This window comes from Oncorhynchus gorbuscha, linkage group LG18 (assembly GCF_021184085.1).
Source record: "Oncorhynchus gorbuscha isolate QuinsamMale2020 ecotype Even-year linkage group LG18, OgorEven_v1.0, whole genome shotgun sequence".
In the NCBI taxonomy this organism is placed as follows: domain Eukaryota; kingdom Metazoa; phylum Chordata; class Actinopteri; order Salmoniformes; family Salmonidae; genus Oncorhynchus; species Oncorhynchus gorbuscha.
The window spans coordinates 61,996,783-62,020,541 of record NC_060190.1 but is presented as its reverse complement, the minus strand read 5'-3'; the positions used below and the strand labels follow the sequence as shown (position 1 = coordinate 62,020,541).

At 41.9% G+C, this 23,759-nt stretch overlaps 3 protein-coding genes across 6 annotated transcripts; 2 read left to right on the top strand and 1 right to left on the bottom strand.

Moving 5' to 3' along the window:
- Window positions 1–11,990: 11,990 nt before the first annotated feature.
- On the bottom strand, window positions 11,991–15,613 carry LOC124003196 (PRA1 family protein 3-like). The gene is made up of 3 exons (XM_046311275.1): window positions 15,255–15,613; window positions 13,289–13,506; window positions 11,991–13,097 (listed from the first exon to the last, which is right to left on the bottom strand). The coding sequence occupies exons 1-3, from the start codon at window positions 15,575–15,577 to the stop codon at window positions 12,919–12,921; spliced, it is 720 nt and encodes a 239-aa protein (XP_046167231.1). The 5' UTR covers window positions 15,578–15,613; the 3' UTR covers window positions 11,991–12,918.
- Window positions 15,614–15,968: 355 nt separating this feature from the next.
- Window positions 15,969–21,138, top strand: trnt1 (tRNA nucleotidyl transferase, CCA-adding, 1). 4 transcript variants are annotated; one of them, XM_046311271.1, is made up of 9 exons: window positions 15,970–15,992; window positions 16,428–16,570; window positions 18,345–18,538; window positions 18,774–18,912; window positions 19,012–19,138; window positions 19,283–19,476; window positions 19,686–19,939; window positions 20,092–20,349; window positions 20,413–21,138. In XM_046311271.1, the coding sequence occupies exons 2-8, from the start codon at window positions 16,435–16,437 to the stop codon at window positions 20,338–20,340; spliced, it is 1,293 nt and encodes a 430-aa protein (XP_046167227.1). In that variant the 5' UTR covers window positions 15,970–15,992; window positions 16,428–16,434; the 3' UTR covers window positions 20,341–20,349; window positions 20,413–21,138. The 4 variants fall into 4 exon arrangements, with proteins under 4 accessions (XP_046167225.1, XP_046167227.1, XP_046167226.1 ...); XM_046311269.1 differs by having other exon boundaries at window positions 15,969–15,992; window positions 20,092–21,138; XM_046311270.1 differs by having other exon boundaries at window positions 15,989–16,090; window positions 20,092–21,138.
- Window positions 21,139–21,729: 591 nt separating this feature from the next.
- Window positions 21,730–23,118, top strand: avpr2b.1 (arginine vasopressin receptor 2b, tandem duplicate, 1). Its single transcript, XM_046311274.1, has 2 exons — window positions 21,730–22,594; window positions 22,807–23,118. Exons 1-2 carry the CDS (start codon window positions 21,730–21,732, stop codon window positions 23,010–23,012), a joined length of 1,071 nt encoding a protein of 356 aa, XP_046167230.1. The 3' UTR covers window positions 23,013–23,118.
- Window positions 23,119–23,759: the final 641 nt, after the last annotated feature.

The window sequence follows — 23,759 nt, the reverse complement described above, 5'->3', positions numbered from 1 at the left end:
TGTAAAGTGTTTAAACACTGTGTCCCATGCTTGCTCAATGAACCATAAACAATTAATGAACATGCACTCGTGGAACGGTTGTTAAGACACTAACAGCTTACAGATGGTAGGCAATTTAGGTCACAGCTATGAAAACTTAGAACACGAAAGACGTCTTTCTACTGACTCTGAAATACACCAAAAGATAGATGCCCAGTGTCCCTGCTCATCTGTGTGAATGTATGTTAGGCATGCTGCAAGGAAGCATGAGGACTGCAGATGTGGCCAGGGCAATAAATTGCAATGTCCGTACTGTGAGACGCCTAAGACAGCGCTACAGGGAGACAGGACGGACAGCTGATCATCCTCGCAGTGGCAGACCACGTATAACAACACCTGCGCAGGATCGTAACATCTGAACATCACACCTGCGGGACAGGTACAGGATGGTAACAACAACTGCCTGAGTTACACCAGGAACGCACAATCCCTCCATTAGTGTTCAAACTGTCCACAATAGGCTGAGACAGGCTGGATGGAGGGCTTGTAGGCCTGTTTTAAGGCAGGTCCTCACCAGACATCACCAGCAACAACGTCGCCTATGGGCACAAACCCACCGTCGCTGGACCAGACAGGACTGGCGAAAAGTGCTCTTCACTGATGAGTCGTGGTTTTGTCTCACCGGGGGTGATGGTCGGATTCGCGTTTATCATCGAAGGAATGAGCGTTACACCCAGGCCTGTACTCTGGGGCGGAATCGATTTGGAGGTGGAGGGTCCGCCATGATCTGGGGTGGTGTGTCACAGCATCATCGGACTGAGCTTGTTGTCATTTCAGGCAATCTCAATGCTGTGCGTTACAGGGAAGACATCCACCTCCCTCATGTGGTACCTTTCCTGCAGGCTCATCCTGACATGACCCTCCAGCATGACAATGTCACCAGCCATACTGCTCGTTCGGTGTGTGATTTCCTGCAAGACAGGAATGTCAGTGTTCTGCCATGGCCAGCGAAGAGCCCGGATCTCAATCTCATTGAGCACGACTGGGACCTTTTGGATCTGAGGGTGAGGGATAGGTCCATTCCCCCCAGAAATGTCCAGGAACTTGCCGGTGCCATGGTGGAAGAGTGGGGTAACATCTCACAGCAAGAACTGGCAGATCTGGTGCAGTCCATGAGGAGGAGATGCACTGCAGTACTTAATGCAGCTGGTGGCCACACCAGATACTGTTACTTTTGACCACCCTTTGACCCCCCCTTGTTCAGGGACACATTCTTCCATTTCTGTTAGTCACATGTCTGTGGAACCTGTTCAGTTTGTCTCAGTTGTTGAATCCTATGTTCATACAAATATTTACACATGTTAAGTTTGCTGAAAATTAACACAGTTGACAGTGAGAGGACGTTTATTTTTGTTCTGTTTAGTCACATGATTTCTCAATTTGCAGTAGGTTTGCCAATCGCTTATGCAGCCAGACTTATTTGCCATTCCTTTTGCCTCATCCCTCTCAACCACAACATTTTTCAATTCCTGAGCAATCCACTGGGATTTAACAGTTTTTACAGTCATATTCTTAATGGGTGAATGTTTATTAGTAACTGGAGTAAGCAATTTCATAAATGTGTCAAGTGCAGCGTCTGATTGCTCGTCAATACACACCACAGACCAGCAAATATTATTTACATCATCAACATAGGAATCACTACAAAACCTCTTGCAGAACCTCTTATACACAATATTAGGTCCAGCCTTTTGAACTTTTGGTTTTCCTAGATATGGCCACCAAATTGTAATCACTACATCCAATGTATTTCGATACTGCTTTAAAGCAAAATATGTGATCAATACATGTGGAGGATTTAATTCCTGTGCTGTTTGTAAATACTCTGGTTGAACAGCTTGGGTTGTATGTACAGTTGAAGTCTGAAGTTTACATAAACCAGTTTTTACAATTCCTGACATTTAATCCTTGTAAAAAAAAGGTCAGTTAGGATCACCACTTTATTTTAATAATGTGAAATGTCAGAATAATATTAGAGAGAATGATTTATTTCAGCTTTTATTTCTTTCATCACATTCACAAGTTGGATTAATTTTGGCCCGTTCCTTCTGACAGAGCTGATGTAGCTGAGTCAGGTTTTTAGGCCTTCTTGCTCGCTCAAGCTTTTCAGTTCTGCCAACAAATTGCCTATAGGATTGAGGTCAGGGCTTTGTGATGGCCACTCCAATACCTTAACTTTGTTGTCCTTTTGCCATAACTTTGGAAGTATGCTTGTGGTCATTATCCATTTGGAAGACCCATTTGCAACCAAGCTTTAACGTCCTGACTGATGTCTTGAGATGTTGCTTCAATATATCCACATAATTTTCCTCCCTCATGATGCCATCTATTTTGTTAAGTGCACCAGTCCCTCATGCAGCAAAGCACCCCCACAACATGATGCTGCCACCCCCGTGCTTCACGGTTGGGATGGTGTTCTTCAGCTTGCAAACCTCCCCCTTTTTCCTCCAAACATAACAATGGTCATTATGGCCAAACAGTTCTATTTTTGTTTCATCAGACTAGAGGACATTTCTCCGAAAAGTACGATATTTGTCCACATGTGCAGTTGCAAACCGTAGTCTGGCTATTTTATGGCTGTTTTGGAGCAGTGGCTTCTTCCTTGCCGAGCGTACCTTCAGGTTATGTCGATATAGGACTTGTTTTACTGTGGATATATATACTTTTGTACCTGTTTCCTCAAGTATATTCACACGGTCCTTTGCTGTTGTTCTGGGATTGATTTGCACTTTTTTGCACCAAAGTACGTTCATCTCTAGGAGACAGAATGCGTCTCCTTCCTGAGCGGTATGACGGCTGCGTGGTCCCATGGTGTTTATACTTGCGTACTATTGTTTGTACAGGTGAACTTGGTAACTTCAGGTGTTTGGAAATGGCTCCCAAGGATGAACCAGACTTTGTGGATGTCTACAATTTTCTTTCTGAGGTCTTGGCTGATTTCTTTTGATTTTCCCATGATGTCAAGCAAAGAGGCACTGAGTTTGAAGGTAGGCCTTGAAATACATCCACAGGTACACCTCCAATTGCCTCAAATGATGTCAATTAGCCTTTCAGAAGCTTCTAAAGCCATTACATTTATTTTCTGGAATTTTCCAAGCTGTTTAAAGACACAGCCAACTTAGTGTATGTAAACTTCTGACCCACTCAAATTGTGGTACAGTGAATTATAAGTGAAATAATCTGTATGTAAACAATTGTTGGAAAAATTATTTTTCATGTCCTAACCAACTTGCCAAAACTGTAGTTTGTTAATTAGCAAGAAATTTGTGGAGTGGTTGAAAAACAAGTTTTAATGACTCCAACCTAAGTGTATGTAAACTTCTTATCTCTTCACAGTGTTATGCTTCTAAACTCCAATGAACTCTGGGTAGGTCTCGGAGGTTTCCAAGTCCTTGAGTTTACCCTGGACAGAGAGGGAGAAAGAGAAAGGGAGGGAGAGACATTCTTCTGCAGCTGTCTTCCCCAGTCTCTCTCTGCTTCCTCCCTAGACACCAGCTGCACTAGAATATCACTACTGCTGTTCCAGCTGACACACAACTACACAAACAATGGGCTCCCTATGTTCTGTATGTCTATACACCACAAACACACTCCCCCGATGTCAAATGCAGGTATGTGGCCCACGTGTGGCTAGACCGTGCCTGCTGCTAACCCTGCTCAGCTTAAAGCAACTATAAGTCAGGATGGTAAGTCATCACACCTCAGGGCAGCAGATCCTATCTCTGCTCAGGGAACAATCCCGCTGGGCACAGACCTTGATTTGCATTTGGTTGAGTTATCAACGAATGTGAATTCAATATGAAATCATCAAAAAATTCACCATGTCATTGGATTTAGGTTAAACATTTGGTGAAAAAAAAGCGAAATTCCCTCACTTTGATGAATTTCTTTCAAATCCAATCTGTTTTTCATGTTGTTTCATCATCACATTACATTTTTTTTGTTGAAATGACATGCAAACAACATTGATTCAACCAGTTTTTGCCCAGTGGGATACTCCTTATAGTTGAGTAGTGGATAGCTGGAGTGGATAGCTGGAGCTTGGAGTTCATTGTTCATGAGATCATGTATAACCTTCCCATGAGTAATACAGGGTAGAGATATCTCCTCTGCAGGTTAAAGTTGTCTCATCAAGATATAACCGACTGACAGGATTGTTATGGTCATCATCTCTGTGTTGTACAGTGAACATCACGCTTTACAATGAGAGACCCCATAGCACAAATCTGGTGAATGACAGATTGTTTGTTGGACTGTTGATGAGGCTTACCAGCTTAACCATCCCAAAGCCTCTCAGGCAAGCCAAGCATGCCGGGGGGCATGATGGGTCAACGGATGCACAGCCAGCTCACAGGGTTGAAGTGTGCCTGGATTAGCTGACACTTACTGAATGTTGCGTTATGCTGAATTACTACCTTTCATGCCAACGACTGAGTTGTTGCAACAAAGAGAACAAGAGACAGATGTAATCTTCAAACCAGTAACAGCACATGAGGAAAACACAGTGTGTCAAAATGCTAAATACAAACTACATGCCAGCCAACTTTGGTCAAATGTATTCATACAGGAAAGTAAAAGACACATGTTGGTAAATAAGGTTATTGTTTGTATTTCCGGTCACAACTTGCAGACTTGTTTTAGAGTTGCTGTGCATTTTGTTGCCAACCTATTTTGCTACCTGACAACTTTACGGTTTTTACTTTTTAATTACCGGACGCTTTATCTGGACACCATTAGTCAGGACCTCCAACAGCCGAAGCTAAGTAGTAACATTAACATGATGCCTTCTAATTGCAGTCGCTGTACTCGCCTTACGGCGAGGATAGCTGTGCTACAAGCCCAGCTTCAGACGCAATCGTTAGGCAAGGGTAATTTCAGTGTAGGAAAGGATGAAACAGCGTCAGCCGGACAACTTTCTCACGGTTTCTGTAAGGAAATGCTGTAGGAACGCTCAACCGGTGTCGCTCATTCAGCCGGTTTTCCCCACAGTCACTTTCTGATCTCTACGGTTTCTGTTCCCACCATTAGCTCTGAAAATGAATACTGTCATTGGAACATTGTAGCTCCCTTCAGTAACCACGGTGATTTTAACTGGCGGCTTTATTCTGTAGTTTAGTCAGCACCTTCCGTGAGAACTATAAAGAAATGAAAAATACTTAAGCACACTCTTACAACCTTATCTTACGTGACTTATTAGCCCCTTACATACATAACAGTTTAACCGTTATAACAGGTTCAGTTAACACATGAATAAAGTCTCATTGGCTGCTTATTACAGAAGGGAGGAAATCAAACTTCACACTTATTATTCCTGGCATGAATTCACACTTCATCCTAACATACTCTTCAACCTTTATGAACTACTCCCGGACATCTGCTAACGAGCGCAGGATTGCCTTCCCTCCAAAGGTGTGTTGCTTCCCCCGTTACCATTAGCTCTGACAAATTCAAAAAAAGACTAACTAGTCAACTGTCAGTTACATCCATTACCCGCAGTATTAGACTTAAAACGAATCATCCAGCAATCATACACTGTTTACCAGGGGGCAGGGCTACCGACGTTAAGGCTAATCTGAAGATGGTGCTGGCTAAAGCTAAAACTGGCGAGTGTAGAGAGTATAGATATTGTTATCCACGTCGGCACCAACGATGTTAGGATGAAACAGTCAGAGATCACCAAGCGCAACATAGCTTCTGCGTGTAAATCAGCTAGAAAGATGTGTCGGCATCGAGTAATTGTCTCTGGCCCCCTCCCAGTTAGGGGGAGTGATAAGCTCTACAGCAGTCTCACAACTCAATCGCTGGTTGAAAACTGTTTTCTGCCCCTCCCAAAAGATAGAATTTGTAGATAATTGGCCCTCTTTCTGGGACTCACCCACAAACAGGACCAAGCCTGACCTGCTGAGGAGTGACGGACTCCATCCTAGCTGGAGGGCTGCTCTCATCTTATCTACCAACATAGACAGGGCTCTAACTCCTCTAGCTCCACAATGAAATAGGGTGCAGGCCAGGCAGCAGGCTGTTAGCCAGCCTGCCAGCATAGTGGAGTCTGCCACTAGCACAGTCAGTGTAGTCAGCTCAGCTATCACCATTGAGACCGTGTCTGTGCCTCGACCGAGGTTGGGCAAAACTAAACATGGCAGTGTTCGCCTTAGTAATCTCACTAGGATAAAGACCACCTCCATTCTTGTCATTATTGAAAGAGATCATGATACCTCACATCTCAAAATAGGGCTACTTAATGTTAGATCCCTTACTTCAAAGGCAATTATAGTCAATGAACTAATCACTGATCATAATCTTGATGTGATTGGCCTGACTGAAACATGGCTTAAGCCTGATGAATTTACTGTGTTAAATGAGGCCTCACCTCCTGGCTACACGAGTGACCATATCCCCCGTGCATCCTGCAAAGGCGGAGGTGTTGCTAACATTTACAATAGCAAATTTCAATTTACAAAAATAAAATGACGTTTTCGTCTTTTGAGCTTCTAGTCATGAAATCTATGCAGCCTACTCAATCACTTTTTATAGCTACTGTTTACAGGCCTCCTGGGCCATATGCAGCGTTCCTCACTGAGTTCCCTGAATTCCTATCGGACCTTGTAGTCATAGCAGATAATATTCTAATCTTTGGTGACTTTAATATTCACATTGAAAAGTCCACAGACCCACTCCAAAAGTCTTTCGGAGCCATCATCGACTCAGTGGGTTTTGTCCAACATGTCTCTGGACCCACTCACTGTCACAGTCATACGCTGGACCTAGTTTTGTCCCATGGAATAAATGTTGTGGATCTTAATGTTTTTCCTCATAATCCTGGACTATCGGACCACTATTTTATTACGTTTGCAATTGCAACAAATAATCTGCTCAGACCCCAACCAAGGAACATCAAAAGCCGTGCTAAAAATGTGCTATAAATTCACAGACAACACAAAGATTCCTTGATGTCCTTCCAGATTCCCTCTGTCTACCCAAGGACGCCAGAGGACAAAAATCAGTTAAAACCACCTAACTGAGGAACTCAATTTAACCTTGCGCAATACCCTAGATGCAGTTGCACCCCTAAGAACTAAAAGAAATTCCCATAAGAAACTAGCTCCCTGGTACACAGAAAATACCCGAGCTCTGAAGCAAGCTTCCAGAAAATGGCGCCACACCAAACTGGAAGTCTTCCGACTAGTTTGGAAAGACAGTACCGAAGAGCCCTTACTGTTGCTCGATCATCCGATCATCCTAACTTAATTGAGGAAAATAAGAACAATCCGAAATTCCCTTTTGATACTGTCGCAAAGCTAACTAAGCAGCATTCCCCAAGAGAGGATGACTTTCACTTTAGCAGTGATAAATTCATGAACTTCTTTGAGGAAAAGATTATGATTATTAGAAAGCAAATTACGGACTCCTCTTTAAATCTGCGTATTTCTTCAAAGCTCAGTTGTCCTGAGTCTGCACAACTCTCCCAGGACCTAGGATCAAGAGAGACGCTCTATTGTTTTAGTACTATATCTCTTGACACAATGATGAAAATAATCATGGCCTCTAAACCTTCAAGCTGCATACTGGACCCTATTCCAACTAAACTACTGAAAGAGCTGCTTCCTGTGCTTGGCCCTCCTATGTTGAACATAATAAATGGCTCTCTATCCACCGGATGTGTACCAAACTCACTAAAAGTGGCAGTAATAAAGCCTCTCTTGAAAAAGCCAAACCTTGACCCAGAAAATATAAAAAACTATCGGCCTATATCGAATCTTCCATTCCTCTCAAAATTTTTAGAAAAGGCTGTTGCGCAGCAACTTACTGCCTTCCTGAAGAGAAACAATGTATACGAAATGCATCAGTCTGGTTTTAGACCCCATCATAGCACTGAGACTGCACTTGTAAAGGTGGTAAATGACCGTTTAATGGCATCAGACCGAGGCTCTGCATCTGTCCTCGTGCTCCTAGACCTTAGTGCTGCTTTTGATACCATCGATCACCACATTCTTTTGGAGAGATTGGAAACCCAAATTGGTCTACACGGACAAGTTCTGGCCTGGTTTAGATCTTATCTGTCGGAAAGATATCTTATGTCTCTGTGAATGGTTTGTCCTCTGACAAATCAACTGTAAATTTCGGAGTTCCTCGAGGTTCCGTTTTAGGACCACTATTGTTTTCACTATATATTTTACCTCTTGGGGATGTTATTCGAAAACATAATGTTAACTTTTACTGCTATGCGGATGACACACAGCTGTACATTTCAATGAAACATGGTGAAGCCCCAAAATTGCCCTTGCTAGAAGCATGTGTTTCAGACATAAGGAAGTGGATGGCTGCAAACTTTCTACTTTTAAACTCGGACAAAACAGAGATGCTTGTTCTAGGTCCCAGAAACAAAGAGATCTTCTGTTGAGTCTGACAATTAATCTTAATGGTTGTACAGTCGTCTCAAATAAAACTGTGAAGGACCTCGGCGTTACTCTGGACCCTGATCTCTCTTTTGAAGAACATATCGAGACCATTTCAAGGACAGCTTTTTTCCATCTACGTAACATTGCAAAAATCAGAAACTTTCTGTCCAAAAATGATGCAAAAAATGAATCCATGCTTTTGGCACTTCTAGGTTAGACTCCTGCAATGCTCTACTTTCCGGCTAACCGGATAAAGCACTAAATAAACTTCAGTTGGTGCTAAATACGGCTGCTAGAATCCTGACTAGAACCAAAAAATTTGATCATATTACTCCAGTGCTAGCCTCTCTACACTGGCTTCCTGTCAAAGCAAGGGTTGATTTCAAGGTTTTACTGCTAACCTACAAAGCATTACATGGGCTTGCTCCTACCTATCTCTCGATTTGGTCCTGCCGTACATACCTACACGTACGCTACGGTCACAAGACGCAGGCCTCCTACTTGTCCCTAGAATTTCTAAGCAAACAGCTGGAGGCAGGGCTTTCTCCTATAGAGCTCCATTTTTATGGAAACGGTCTGCCTACCCATGTCAGAGACGCAAACTCGGTCTCAACCTTTAAGTCTTTACTGAAGACTCATCTCTTCAGTGGGTCATATGATTGAGTGTAGTCTGGCCCAGGAGTGGGAAGGTGAACGGAAAGGCTCTGGAGCAACGAACCGCCCTTGCTGTCTCTGCCTGGCCGGTTCCCCTCTTTCCACTGGGATTCTCTGCCTCTAACCCTATTACAGGGGCTGAGTCACTGGCTTACTGGGGCTCTCTCATGCCGTCCCTGGAAGGGGTGCGTCACCTGAGTGGGTTGATTCACTGATGTGGTCATCCTGTCTGGGTTGGCGCCCCCCCTTGGGTTGTGCCATGGCAGAGATCTTTGTGGGCTATACTCAGCCTTGTCTCAGGATGGTAAGTTGGTGGTTGAAGATGTCCCTCTAGTGGTGTGGGGGCTGTGTTTTGGCAAAGTGGGTGGGGTTATATCCTTCCTTTTTGGCCCTGTCTGGGGGTGTCCTCGGATGGGGCCACAGTGTCTCCTGACCCCTCCTGTCTCAGCCTCCAGTATTTATGCTGCAGTAGTTTATGTGTCGGGGGGCTAGGGTCAGTTTGTTATATCTGGAGTACTTCTCCTGTCCTATTCGGTGTCCTGTGTGAATCTAAGTGTGCGGTCTCTAATTCTCTCCTTCTCTCTTTCTTTCTCTCTCTCGGAGGACCTGAGCCCTAGGACCATGCCCCAGGACTCCTTGCTGTCCCCACCACCTGACAACTGTTCTGCCTTATTATTATTCGACCATGCTGGTCATTTATGAACATTTTAACATCTTGGCCATGTTCTGTTATAATCCCAGTCCACCCCACATATGCTCTCTCTAATTCTCTCTTTCTTTCTCTCTCCCGTGCCCTGGACCATGCCCCAGGACTCCTGAGTTTCAACTGTTCTGTTTCAACTGTTCTGCCTTATTATTATACGAACATGCTGGTCATTTATGAATATTTGAACATCTTGGCCATGTTCTGTTATAATCTCCACCCGGCACAGCCAGAAGAGGACTGGCCACCCCACATAGCCTGGTTCCTCTCTAGGTTTCTTCCTAGGTTTTGGCCTTTCTTGGGAGTTTTTCCTAGCCACCGTGCTTCTACACCTGCATTGCTTGCTGTTTGGAGTTTTAGGCTGGGTTTCTGTACAGCACTTTGAGATATCAGCTGATGTACGAAGGGCTATATAAATACATTTGATTTGATTTGATTTGTTGGTGTGGTCTGACAGTGATGACCAATTAGATAACACTGTTGAATCCCAGTTCAAATGATTCATCCAGGTCTCAGAGTAGACATAACATAGTAAATCTAAATCAGGGACATTCAAATTAGTATGATATGTAACATTTGGTATGGTTACTTAAGGCAAAAACGAAAGTAGGGTGGTTGGTCGTGATGGATGGATTGGTGGGCGTATAACATGAACGTCAAGCAACCCAAAGGTTGCGTGCTTGAATCTCATCATGGGCAAGTTTAGCATTTTAGCTATTTAACAACTTTGCTATTTAACAACTTTACTTACTACTTTTTACCTACTTTGCAACTACTTATCATGTTAGCTAACCCTTACCCTAACACTAACCCTGTAACCTAACTCCTAACCTAACCCCAACCGTAACCCCTAACCCCTAGTCTAGCTAACCTTAGCCACTGAGCTAGCGTTAGCCATCTAGCTAATATTAGCCACAAGAAATTCTGATGATATATAAGAATTCTGCAATTCGTAATATATCATACAAAATGGATAATGGCAATCCTAAAATTAATACATAACATATCATTCTAATTGTAGTGTCCCAGATTTACATTTACTATGTTACGTCTACCCCTAAGTCCAGGTTGAAATATTCCAAACACACTACAACAAAGATTCATGTGTTTTTGAGAGTCTCTGCAGCACAAAGGACGTTTCCTCACCAGGCTCCTTGCCAGAGTAATGTGTCTGTTCTTAAAACCTCACACTTCACGTCTGTTCAGATCAGGAGGCAATAGACCAAAGACACATGCCTGTTGGGTGAGCTGCTGCACACAACAGACACTTATGTTTGTGTGGATAAGTACAACAGCTGCAGGGGAGAGAGATAGAGAACAAGGGCCTCCACTGTGTTTTCTGCTTTGAGACTAGACTTTACTTGGTTTTACTGCCGCTGGGCCGTGTGTGTTCGTGTGCTCCCAGGTTGATCAATGTAGTCTGCATGAAGGAAGAGTACTGCAGGAGGGGACATTAATCAGTTCTCTGAGAGCTCAAATAAGGCTTTTTTTCAGCGGAACATGAACTTAAAGAACTGCACCTGAGGTCATCAGCTCCTGCCCTCTACTTTGTCTTTATCTCTCTCCCCCCATATGCACCCCCCCCCCAAAGACTATTGTTATGTAAATCATAAACCTTTCTTAAAAACTTTATGTGCAAGACGTCAAAGTGGAGAGTGCAATAGAGAGAGCCCACTTTGGGATTTGTAATACATTTACAATGTGAGCCTGGTTGTAGTAGCTGACACCGCAATCCAGAGAAGGTTTAGGGGTTGGGAAGCGAGTGACTGCAGATGAATCCACTCTGTCACTGACTGTGCAGTACTCTGCTCTTCACTATAATCTACTGCAGCCTATTGATTAGCATTGGGACTAGTGGGGAGGAGGGAGAAGTTAGGTCATCCATAACCTGGGAGGTACTATGGAGATTAGATAGTGTGAGGTGCTGAGTGAATGTTGATGGACATAGGTTAGTACCCCTTATTACTTTGAAGTTCTAAATCATATACTTGTTTAAAGACCATTTGATGCGATTATGAAATACACCACATTAAAGTTCTACATCTCTCTCATATGCACCAGGACACAAAGAATTGGCTTGGTTCTTATTTTAGAGTAAAATGTAGGGCTACTTTCCATCCAATGTTGTAGTTAAATACACCTTTGAATTTAGTGAGGAAAAACACCCTGTACAAAATAAAACACTTGATACTCTCTTGCCTTCAGAATAATTTGGCAGTGATATATTTATTTTACACAATAATTAATCATCCACAGTGATTTTCACAGCCTCTCATAGGAAAGCCTGTCAGATTCTCTTAATTGAAAATAATTAAGCATAAATTAAATCATTTAGATCCTTTGAAGACGGTAACCAAAAAAGTAGTAAAGCTTAGAAATAAAGGTAGTAAAGTTCTACTCTCCACAAATCAGAATTTTCACATGACAATGTTTGTATACACTTCAGAGAGAGAATCCAAAGCGTTTAAAACACCTAATTCACTACCGCTTCATTCGCGAGAACTGAATTCATTCATGGAACAATAAAACATAGTTCTGTTTGTTTATTTTTTCAAACCAAGTGACCTCAATCTGTCAGGTCACAGATGTGCTTTTAACACCACAATGTTTTCACTCTTGTTATATTTACAAAGGTCACAAAGCATGAACAGGTTGTGTAAATATTGCATGTGGGATTTGGAAACATTTGCCCACCTACACACACAAATACATTCAACAAGGAATAGTAATTTGCAACTTGTTTGCAACATTGCATAGCAAGGATGTGAGCCAGTATCGAGATGCTGTCATCACTACTTGAAAGAAGGGTTCTGACAAGTTCTTGGTGGAGTAACAAATATTCTGAAGTAAAATTAAAGCTTTGGTTTTCAACACATGTTCTCTAGACTAAACCAACAAACACACATATACCTGCATGCGAGATAGGCTGTACGGTTTGTAGCTGAAATGTTCAAACATGTATTACAATGATTTCTATCCAACATTGATTGAATGCATTGAGACTGCACATTAAAGGGGGTGTGCAAAGGAACGCGTTCCCATTAATCAGAGGCCAGGGATGTGATAGGGGAGCTATGACAACAGGGACTGTGGCGTGTGTGATGTTGGTTTTCTGTGTAGAGTTCATCCTTCCTTTGGTTTCCCCTCAAGGAACTCCTGGATCTTCTGCAGGCTCTCTTCCTGCTGGCCCAGCGCCTCCAGTAGAATACCCATTGGTGACTTCTTCAGCCCCGCCCCCTCTATCTTATTCTCCAGTTTATTCTTTATGTTGCGAAGTCGAAGTGAGGCGTGTACAAAGATCACTGAAGTCAAAATATATAGAAGCAGATTAATACCCTTACTTTGCACTAATGTAAAAACACCAATGTAAGTAATACCTCCAGTGATATTTTCAAATTGGATTAACTTCAACTCAAGTTTGCCTATTTATTTACCAATGGCATAATTGTGGTGTAACTTAAAGAAACATTTAATACCAAACCGTTAAACTTACAGAGAATAGGAAATGTGATCCCAAACATGAAGACCATGACACCATCGAAGAGCGACATAAGAAAGTAGCTGGCTACCATCACTGCCATGACAAATAATGTGGGGTTCTGCCTCTTAAAGTCTTTGATCATGGCCTTATTCTCTCCAGCCCACACTGAGCCCAGGAAGACCAGCGACACCACTGCCATGCCCATGAACATCCCCATAGGGTTGAGAAACCTGCAGGGAAACACATACCACAGCATAATGAGAGGACTGGGTGGGTGGAACACTTGATATTTCATGTAGTCATGTCTACCATCTAGTGGTGATAGGTTGTCAACACATCAATGTGACTTTTTTTTTAGCCAAAATGCAAATATTTATACAAAATATGTTTCATTAACAACCACAATGAGAGCAATTTCAAAGATTATGATGACATGTTACAGAAGTGAATCTACAAAAGAATAACCCACTGAAGGATGAGTGGGACATTTACACAGCAAGTAGTTTTGACATAGCCCTATGGTGCAATGTTAGGAATATTATAATTTCCAATGGTTTGCCTCAAACTTCATTCGAGAGTGTTGTTTAAGATAATATGACTCCTGGACGTTATGTCTTCCGACTCCAATAGTGAACTTTGCCCAACCTCCAGTGAATAATGACAGCTGTTTCTCATATCCCTGTGATCTAGAACAGCAGCTGATAAATGAGCAGGGATTAGGGGCCTAGTAGTTGACTACCATAGCAGCGGTGTGTCATCATAACCAAGTAGGCCTAGCCAAAAGATGACAATTTTTTTGAAAAACTGAATCCACATTTTTAAAGTAAAAACCCTTCCCCTATAGTGATTTGGTGATCAATTGTTAGTTATGCAGTCATGACAGGATACCACCATTTGTGAAATTACACATTGTAAATCTGAGCAATTCTAGAAAAAGAATAACGAATTAGACACTAGCAAGGGTTTATACTAATTTTCTAAAAGCATTGTGAAATTAAATAAATTAAATGTTAATGTGATAACATACAAAGAAAAGCATTGCATTTGCAATAGATAGCTATTTGATTTTAAATAATGCAGTCCCGGCTTTCATCTGTTGGGAATAACCACAACAAGGACTGCATGCTGCATCCAGAGATTAACCACTGCCAAGATGTGGTGGCTTTTTGTGTGCTTTTCAGCAGCCATTGCATCACCCAGATGGGTGCTACGTCTTTGGCAATAGAGGACCAGTACCTACAGAGTGACGTTTGGAGAAACATCAACATCATGCATGGTAGCCACATAGTGCCATAACAGCTGCTATGGGCAGCTCCTATGTTTAGACTTTAAAGTGAGTCCCTGCATCCATAATTAGCTAATGAGACCCAACTTTAATCTCAGGCATTAGTTAAAGGTGCAATCTGGGATCTGAGAATCTGTTTAATGGCCATTGATAAAATTATTCTTTAAGAACTTATAAATGGCTCAGCTCAATAGGACAACTGTTTTACCCTATCATCATATCCCAAATTATACTCCATTGTTCATACACGCACACACAAACAAGAATAACCTAACAATGTGTCCCAAAACAAGGAGCGGCTGTCATTTAGCTGATAAACGAATCCAATATTGTAGTTTTAATTGATGTTAACTGTTATAAGTAGTGATGGTGAACTACAGTAAATCAGATTTCCCAACACTTAAAGCTGTAACTTTTTTCAGCTCCAAACAGCTGAAGATACTATTTCCTGGTATTGAAAATATATTGTACTGCAGTTTTGAAGGTACAATGATTCTCGACACTATACATTGCTTGTTTAATTACATAAACTGAAATTAGGCAAACTATTAAAATTTTAGCAAACAGGAAATGGCTGAGTGATTTCTGCACATTTAATATATCACCCAGCCCATTTTAACCTGAGTGTAGTATGACACACCAGATATGTTATGTTCTCGATACAAATTGTGGACAGTGTCTCATGCTACTTACCCCACAATAAGGAAAACAATGATAGCCATTACAAAATAGTTTGTCTGATAATAAAGCAAGTTGTTGACAACCCTGTTGTTCCATCTAGGTAAATCTCTCGCGTCTGGTTTAGCAAATCGGTCAGAACCTGGGAAGAAATCGTCCCAGGGTTTCAGCGGTGTGAGTTCTACCCTAGCCATGTGGCTACTGTGTGAAGAGTGTATAATATAATGACTCGGCTTGTTGTAGGCTACAGCAAACAGAAGATCAGATTCAACAGTCACTAAATAAAAAATGTTCAGTTTCTCGCGATAGCTTTCGAAGTACCACCCTGTAGAACCCATAGATCAATGAATGGTCTGATCAGAGGCTACGGAGTCATTTATCTAGCGTGCTGAAAATGCGTTTTATAATCTATCTGATAACAGTTAATTGATTTTAGAGTAATCTATTGAATCTATTTAAAATAGTTATCAACCATACATATATTTACAGTATTTTCATCTCTCTCTCGCTCAGTCAAAATGAGCTGCCAAGTGGAATTAGTACTTAGTTTAGGAAAATGTTCTACGCTGCTGGACATTGCGCAACTGTAGTAACAAAGTGACTGAGGCCAAAAGTGTCAAATAAATTGCAACAAAGTAACAGTAATTAAAAAAATTATTCGAATGAAATCGCGCGTTGTTTCTTCTGTACCCCACCCCTTTTATGACGATTCACACTCTTATTGGTCACAGTCAGCGACTTCCTGTGGTGAAAGTAAGTACACTTCCTGCTGTAGCAGAAAAAGTATGGAACGAGAATAATGTTTCTACTAACATCCCCAAAGAAGGGAAATTATTCATATTTTATTGCAGGTCTGTCCATATGAGATTAATAGCCAGCTCCATGATGATACAATTGTACTTTACCAGATGTACTTTTTAAATATATGTCGCTTACAAGAGCCAATATGCTCGCTTCAGTTTGCTAAATTATCTAGCAATAGCTAGTGGAACATGGAATCCAATTTCTGTGCTAACCAGCTACTAGCTGTAATGATAATATTACGATAGTTGTTTGGTCTCTAAACTAGCTGAATGTGTGTGGCAACCCCCACAAGTTAATTCACTGCAATTGCACATCAATAGTTAACGTTAGCTAGCTAACCACAGCTAGCTATAGCTAACATTGACTTGCTCTGCTCAACGACAGTATCTAGATGTGGGGGAGAATCCTGAATCCTGTGGTGATTAGCAGAGTTCGTCTCACTTGGAGTGCCAGAAGTCTCTTCACCATGCAGCTGAAGACTACAGAGTTCAAGTCCTTATTCAGCGATGGACTGAATGGCATAGCAGGTGAGAGCAGGTACATTTTTGCTACCAACCAATTTGGCTACATCAAAGTCTAGATCAGTGGCACTTAACCTCACAAGCAGAAAGTGGAAGATGGGAACTGCTCATAATAAGTTTATCCTCAGGAGTTTAAAAATAACCCATTTCTCTACTTAGTGATTTGTAAAATGATGAACCTTTATTTAAACCGGGACATTGAGAGAACGCTTTCACAAGGGAGCCCTGTACAGTGGGGCAAAAAAAGTATTTAGTCAGCCACCAATTGTGCAAGTTCTCCCACTTAAAAAGATGAGGCCTGTAATTTCCATCATAGGTACACTTCAACTATGAAAGACAAAATGAGGAGAGAAAAAATCCAGAAAAGCACATTGTAGGATTTTTAATGAATTTATTTGCAAATTATGGTGGAAAATAAGTATTTGGTCAATAACAAAAGTTTCTCAATTATATACCCTTTGTTGGCAATGACAGAGGTCAAAAGTTTTCAGTAAGTCTTTACAAGGTTTTAACACACTGTTGCTGGTATTTTGGCCCATTCCCCCATGCAGATCTCCTCTAGAGCAGTGATGTTTTGGGGCTGTTGCTGGGCAACATGGACTTTCAACTCCCTCCAAATATTTTCTATGGGGTTGAAATCTGGAGACTGGCTAGGCCACTCCAGGACCTTGAAATGCTTCTTACGAAGCCACTCCTTCGTTGCCCGGGTGGTGTGTTTGGGATCATTGTCATGCTGAAAGACCCAGCCACGTTTCATCTTCAATGCCCTTGCTGATGGAAGGAGGTTTTCACTCAAAATCTCACCATACATGGCCCCATTCATTCTTTCCTTTACACGGATCAGTCGTCCTGGTCCCTTTGCAGAAAAACAGCCCAAAGCATGATGTTTCCATCCCCATGCTTCACAGTAGGCATGGTGTTCTTTGGATGCAACTCAGCATTCTTTGTCCTCCAAACACGACGAGTTGAGTTTACTAAAAGGTCATATTTTGGTTTCATCTGACCATATGACACTCTTCCAATCTTCTTCTGGATCATCCAAAGGATGTCTAGAAAACTTCAGACGGGCCTGGACATGTACTGGCTTAAGCAGGGGGACACGTTTGACACTGCAGGATTTGAGTCCCTGGCGGCGTAGTTTGTTACTGATGGTAGGCTTTGTTACTTTGTTACCCAGCTCTCTGCAGGTCATTCACTAGGTCCCCCCGTTTGGTTCTGGGATTTTTGCTCATTTTTGCTTTTTGTTATCATTTTGACCCCACGGGATGAGATCTTGTGTGGAGCCCCAGATCGAGGGAGATTATCAGTGGTCTTGTATGTCTTCCATTTCCTAATAATTGCTCCCACAGTTGATTTTTTTCAAACCAAGCTACTACAATTTTGTTTCTGGTGTCCTTTGACAGCTCTTTGGTCTTGGCCATAGTGGAGTTTGGAGTGTGACTGTTTGAGGTTGTGGACAGGTGTCTTTTATACTGATAACAAGTTCAAACATGTGCCATTAATACAGGTAACGAGTGGAGGACAGAGGAGCCTGTCTGTGAGAGACAGAAATCTTGCTTGTTTGTAGGTGACCAAATACTTATTTTCCACCATAATTTGCAAATAAATTAACTAAAAATCCTACAAAGTGATTTTCTGGATTTCTTTTCTCATTTTGTCTGTCATATTTGAAGTGTACCTATGATGAAAATTACAGGCCTCTCTCATCTTTATAAGTGGGAGAACTTGCACAATTGGTGGCTGACTAAATCCTTTTTTGCCCCACTGTATTTCTCCATAGAGATCTTTGAGAAGCACAAGTTTGAGCTGAGGATAGCAGGGGGTGCTGTGAGGGACCTCTTGTCTGGGGAGCGGCCAGAGGATGTGGACTTTGCGACCACAGCAACACCAGAGGAGATGAAGAGCATGTTCCAGAATGCAGGGATCAGGATGATCAACAATAAAGGGGAGAAGCATGGGACCATCACTGCTCGAGTAAGAGTACCCAAGATTGATGTGCAGTTTGACCAGCTATACACAAATATTCCAGATCACATCAGTCTCACATTTTGGATGCTGAAATGTTCTCTTACACTACATTTCTTTCTACAGTCTGATTTTGTTACGATGGGGTGAAGTGTTAAAAGTCAATGTAGCTTGAATTCTGCTGTACAGTAGGCCTGTGTGTTTGTTGCTTTAAAACACATGACATTTGTGTTTTCATCTCTAGCTTCACAATGAAAACTTTGAAGTGACCACACTGCGTGTAGATGTTGAGACGGATGGACGTCATGCAGAGGTAGAGTTCACAACAGACTGGCAAAAAGATGCGGAGCGTAGAGACCTCACCATCAACTCCATGTTTTTAGGTGTGTTTATAGTATATTTTCACCCCTTCTGAAATGAATGCCAAACTTGACATTAGAAGGGGGGATAAAACATGTCTTATTTGATTTCTGACCAAACAGGGTTAGATGGGACCCTATATGATTACTTCCAAGGATATGAGGACCTGAAGAACCGAAAGGTTCAGTTTGTTGGCTGTGCTGAGCAAAGGATTCAGGAGGACTACTTGAGGATACTACGATACTTCAGGTAATCTAGACTTGTCTGGGGTGTAAATGGGGCAGGTGTTTGTTGGACTTGGCTATGGCTATTAACAAATTAAACTTTAGTATGTGAGGGTTTCTGCATGTTATTTCTGTCCTTACTTGTGTATATCCCCCGGTCTGCCCCCAGGTTTTATGGTCGGGTGTCAGTAAAGGCAGCGGAACATGACCCTGCCACCTTGGAGGCCATCAGGGAAAACGCCCGTGGCCTGGCAGCCATATCAGGGGAGCGCATCTGGGTTGAGCTGAAGAAGTTGGTGGTGGGTAACCATGCTGCCCACCTACTAAAGGTCATGTATGAGCTGGGCCTGGCTCAGTACATAGGTGAGGGAGAAAGCCCTGTTTGCTAAGAATAATGTTATGGGGAGTCATGCAACCAATTACAGTAACCATGCAACCAACTACATAAAGCATACCTCAAAGCACTATATTTAGGGCATCCCGGTGACAGACCACTAGAAATGTTCTCAGCTAGAGCATAGCTATTTTTAGATGTTATTGTAATTGCAGTTGTGTTATACTTTTATTCCAAGGTTTGCCTGCAGAGGGCGATGTGGAGGAGATGAAGCGGATCTGGCAGCATGTGAAGGACCATTCTCCCAAGCCCGTGACTGTTCTGTCGGCCCTGTTCCGCTGCTCCCAGGATGTGGAGAAGATGGACCTGAGGCTGAAGGTCTCCAGGGAGGAGAAGAACCTGGGTCTGTTCCTGGTCAAACACAGACAGGACCTCCATAAGTCCCAGGATGATCCAGACAGCCTGAAGCCCTACACTGACTTCATCATCGATGTAAGCACAGTCAAAATGAGTTGATGTAATAACACTTACTGTATTTAAATTAAGACTGTCAAGATGGTGTCCTTTTTGGAACTGAGTGTATGATGCCCAATCTGACAGAACCACATGGTCTGATAGATACTTTCTATGTGTCTTGTCTGCAGAGTCGGGAGGTGGATGCTCAGAGTAAAGTATGTGAACTGCTCAAGTACCAGGGAGAGGACAAGTTACTGGCAGAGATGAGCAGATGGTCCATTCCTCGCTTCCCAGTGAGTGGGCATGACTTGAGGAAGATGGGCATCACCTCTGGCAAGGAGATCGGTACTACCTTACAGAACCTACGAGACGTGTGGAAAAGGAGCCGTTACCAGATGGACAAAGACGAGCTGCTTTGTCATGTTAACAAGACATAATTCCAGTGTGTATCCAATTTGTAAGTCGCTCTGGATAAGAGCGTCTGCTAAATGACTTAAATGTAATGTAATGTATCAGGTGTTAGCCCCTCATACACAGTGTTGAATATGAGAATGAGAAAGAAACCCCACAAGGACTGAATCATATTTACTGTGTTTAACTAATTTATCCCAGTGCAGCACTTAGAGTTTGGGTATTATGCTCTCAGCTGCACCGCTGTCCTATGAAGAAAGTTTGTAATCAACCTAAGCCACTGCAGTGTCTCAACATCTGTGGCATTATTGATATCAGAACTATTATTTTGTACATTTCCTGCCCTGCAATTCCTTTGAGATTGGCCAGTCTGCTGTTGGGATTTTAGTTGGGATTCAGTCAATACGATTAAGTGGAAAACTGGATATTTTGCCAATTCTCAATGGTGATTGGAGAGATTTGAGCAATGAAAGGCTAATGAGCCATGTGGAATTGTTTTAAATGCCCTATAATCATATCTCAGAAAGACGGTCTTCTTTGACCAATATAGTGAACTGAATAAATCTGTATTTCATGGGCTGGGAAAAAACATGACTCCAGGAATTTCATTTTTTTTGTTTTTTTTTGACAACTCATCAAATGGCTTGAGGGTGAAATCAGCTTGTGTATAGTGTGTTTTCTTTGTGTGTTTTATCTTAAATATTTAGTCTATTTAATTAATGTTTCATAGATAAAGCAGATGGTGTGTAAAAGGTTAAACTATAGCCTAACTTTGAAAGGATGATATTTAAGTGACACATAATAAAGCACAAGCTTTACTTGAACTAAAATACAAATGGTATTCTACTTATTTTTGATATTTATATATATATATATATATATATATGCTGCTTACTGTGTGATGCCTATTAGTCCTATCATGTTGTACTATTGCATGCCACTTTATGCCTTTTGCAGTGAATCCTGAGTACCGGTATAACCTATCCAGATGTATAATTTATTTATAAAATGTATAGAAGGTGTTATTGTAAAGACGCAGAAGCATAGCCCCTCCCTCCTGCTGCGCATCTAATATATATAAATAATTTGCTGCTGCCGACTCTCCTCTATTCACATCGTTGCACGCACTTGGTGACATCCACCTCCAAAGTTTTCGCGCGTCAAGACGCTTTCTAGGTCTATCCTTTAAACAATTGCTGTAGATCAGTTAACGTCTTTAGTCTGTTAATTATGTGTACATTTTCATAAGGAAATTTGTATTTCAGTTGCATACATTTTCCAAGGCAGATTTTGATTATTGTGATATGTTGTGCAGTTGATAGGTTATATTTGAACTATTTCGTGAACATTAGCTTAATTAAGGACCGAATTATTTGAGTTTTTATCTTAAAATTGTGTTATTTTGTAGCGAAATTATGACTTTCTTTACTTCAAATAATAGTAATATAAGTTTGGAAACTGAATTGGCAGAAGATGTGCCTCGTGATGAGCGCTTGGCTCGAGTTGAAATAGCCCTTTTGAGCATCATATTTTTCAGTGCCGCAATGTTAAACTTTGTACTGCTATTGGTGCTGTGGAAGCGGAGGAAGCAGCTGTCGAGGATGCGCGTCTTTGTTTTTCACCTTTGCCTGGCAGACCTGGTGGTCACCTTTTTCCAAGTTTGTCCGCAGCTGATGTGGGATGTAACGGACAGATTCATTGGTCCTGACATAATTTGCCGCCTGGTGAAATACATGCAGGTCGTTGGCATGTTTGCCTCCACTTACATGATTGTAGTGATGACCATTGATCGCTACCAAGCTATCTGTAACCCCATGGTGACTTTCCAAAGGCGCAGAGCGAGCTGGAACGTGCCTGTGTGCGTTGCATGGTCCGTGTCCCTCTTCGGCAGTATCCCTCAACTGTTCATCTTCTCCCGAGTTCAAATTGCGCCTGGTGTCTATGACTGCTGGGCTGACTTTATCAAACCTTGGGGACTAAAAGCTTACGTGACCTGGACCACTCTGGTGATATTTGTGTTGCCAATCTTAACTGTTATCGTTTGCCAGGTGCGTATTTGCCGAGCTGTTCAAATAAACTTTAACATGAAAACACATCAAGCATCGGAAATTGTCACCAAACCTCTGCACTCCAGGACCAGTAGTGTTGCTGGAGTGTCCAAAGCCAGGATTAAGACCGTGAAGATGACTGTGGTTATTGTTCTTGTCTACATTATCTGTTGGACTCCTTTCTTCACTGTCCAGCTGTGGTCTGTCTGGGATGTCCAAGCACCCACTGAGAGTAAGTGCTCTTCAATATTCAGAAAAACTTACAATTCTACTAGAATTCAATCATATTGTCAAATGTTTTAATGCCCGAATTAAAACTTTTCAACGTAGGTTTAATTTATTTATCTTCTATTGGGGTAGGCCTATGCTAAAATGTATAGAATTACATTGAATCAGGATGCTGCTACTTGATAAGAATATTCTGTGTTTTAATATTGATTTCAGCTGCAACTTTCTCTATCCTGATGCTTCTGGCAAGTCTGAACAGCTGTGCAAACCCCTGCATCTACCTGCTCTTCAGCGGGAAGCTCCCCAAGAGACTCATGGCGGTGTGTGTTAGCCAGTCGGACATGAAGGACTCCATACAAGAAGAAGCCACTGTGGTCAGCTCCTTGTACATCAGTTTTAAGAGCCTTTCCGAGTCCAGATGAAACAAGTGGCACAGCGCTCTCTCGGGCTGATAGAGCTTGATGTATACAGTTGATGTCGGAAGTTTACATACACTTAGGTTGGAGCCATTAAAACTCATTTTTCAACCACTCCACAAATTTCTTGTTTAACAAACTATAGTTTTGGCAAGTTGATTAGGACATCTACTTTCTGCATGACACAAGTAATTTTTCTCAACAATTGTTTACAGACCGATTATTTCACTTATAATTCACTGTATCACAATTCCAGTGGGACAGAAGTTTACACACACTAACCTGACTGTTCCTTTAAAACAGCTTGGAAAATTCCATAAAATTATGTCATGGCTTTAGAAGCTTCTGATAGGCTAATTGACATCATTGAGTCAATTGGAGGTGTACCTGTGGATGTATTTCAAGGCCAACCTTCAAACTCAAAGCCTCTTTGCTTGACATGGGAAAATCAAAAGAAATCAGCCAGACCTCAGAAAGAGAATTGTAGACCTCCACAAGTCTGGTTCATCCTTGGGAGCAATTTCCATGTTTTTTTAACCTTTATGTTATTAGGCAAGTCAGTTAAGAACAAATTCTTATTTTCAATGACGGCCTAGGAACAGTGGGTTAACTGCCTGTTCAGGTGCAGAACGACAGATTTGTACCTTGTCAGCTCAGGGATTCAAACTTGCAACCTTTTGGTTACTAGTCCAATGCTCTAACCACTAGGCTACCCTGCCGCCCTGCCTGAAGGTACCACGTAAATCTGTACAA

Bases quoted from the DNA above. Each gene is read 5' to 3' on its own strand.
- LOC124003196 (XM_046311275.1), bottom strand. From the start codon at position 15,577: ATGGGTTCTACAGGGTGGTACTTCGAAAGCTATCGCGAGAAACTGAAC. The intron at 13,507-15,254 runs GTAAGTAGCATG...GTTTCCCTGCAG, and splicing joins ATTGTTTTCCTTATTGTGGG to GTTTCTCAACCCTATGGGGA. The intron at 13,098-13,288 runs GTAAGTTTAACG...TTTTGACTTCAG, and splicing joins GATCACATTTCCTATTCTCT to TGATCTTTGTACACGCCTCA.
- trnt1 (XM_046311269.1), top strand. From the start codon at position 16,435: ATGTGGGGGAGAATCCTGAATCCTGTGGTGATTAGCAGAGTTCGTCTC. The intron at 16,571-18,344 runs GTGAGAGCAGGT...ATTTCTCCATAG, and splicing joins TGGACTGAATGGCATAGCAG to AGATCTTTGAGAAGCACAAG. The intron at 19,477-19,685 runs GTGAGGGAGAAA...TTTTATTCCAAG, and splicing joins GGGCCTGGCTCAGTACATAG to GTTTGCCTGCAGAGGGCGAT.
- avpr2b.1 (XM_046311274.1), top strand. From the start codon at position 21,730: ATGACTTTCTTTACTTCAAATAATAGTAATATAAGTTTGGAAACTGAA. The intron at 22,595-22,806 runs GTAAGTGCTCTT...TATTGATTTCAG, and splicing joins TGTCCAAGCACCCACTGAGA to CTGCAACTTTCTCTATCCTG.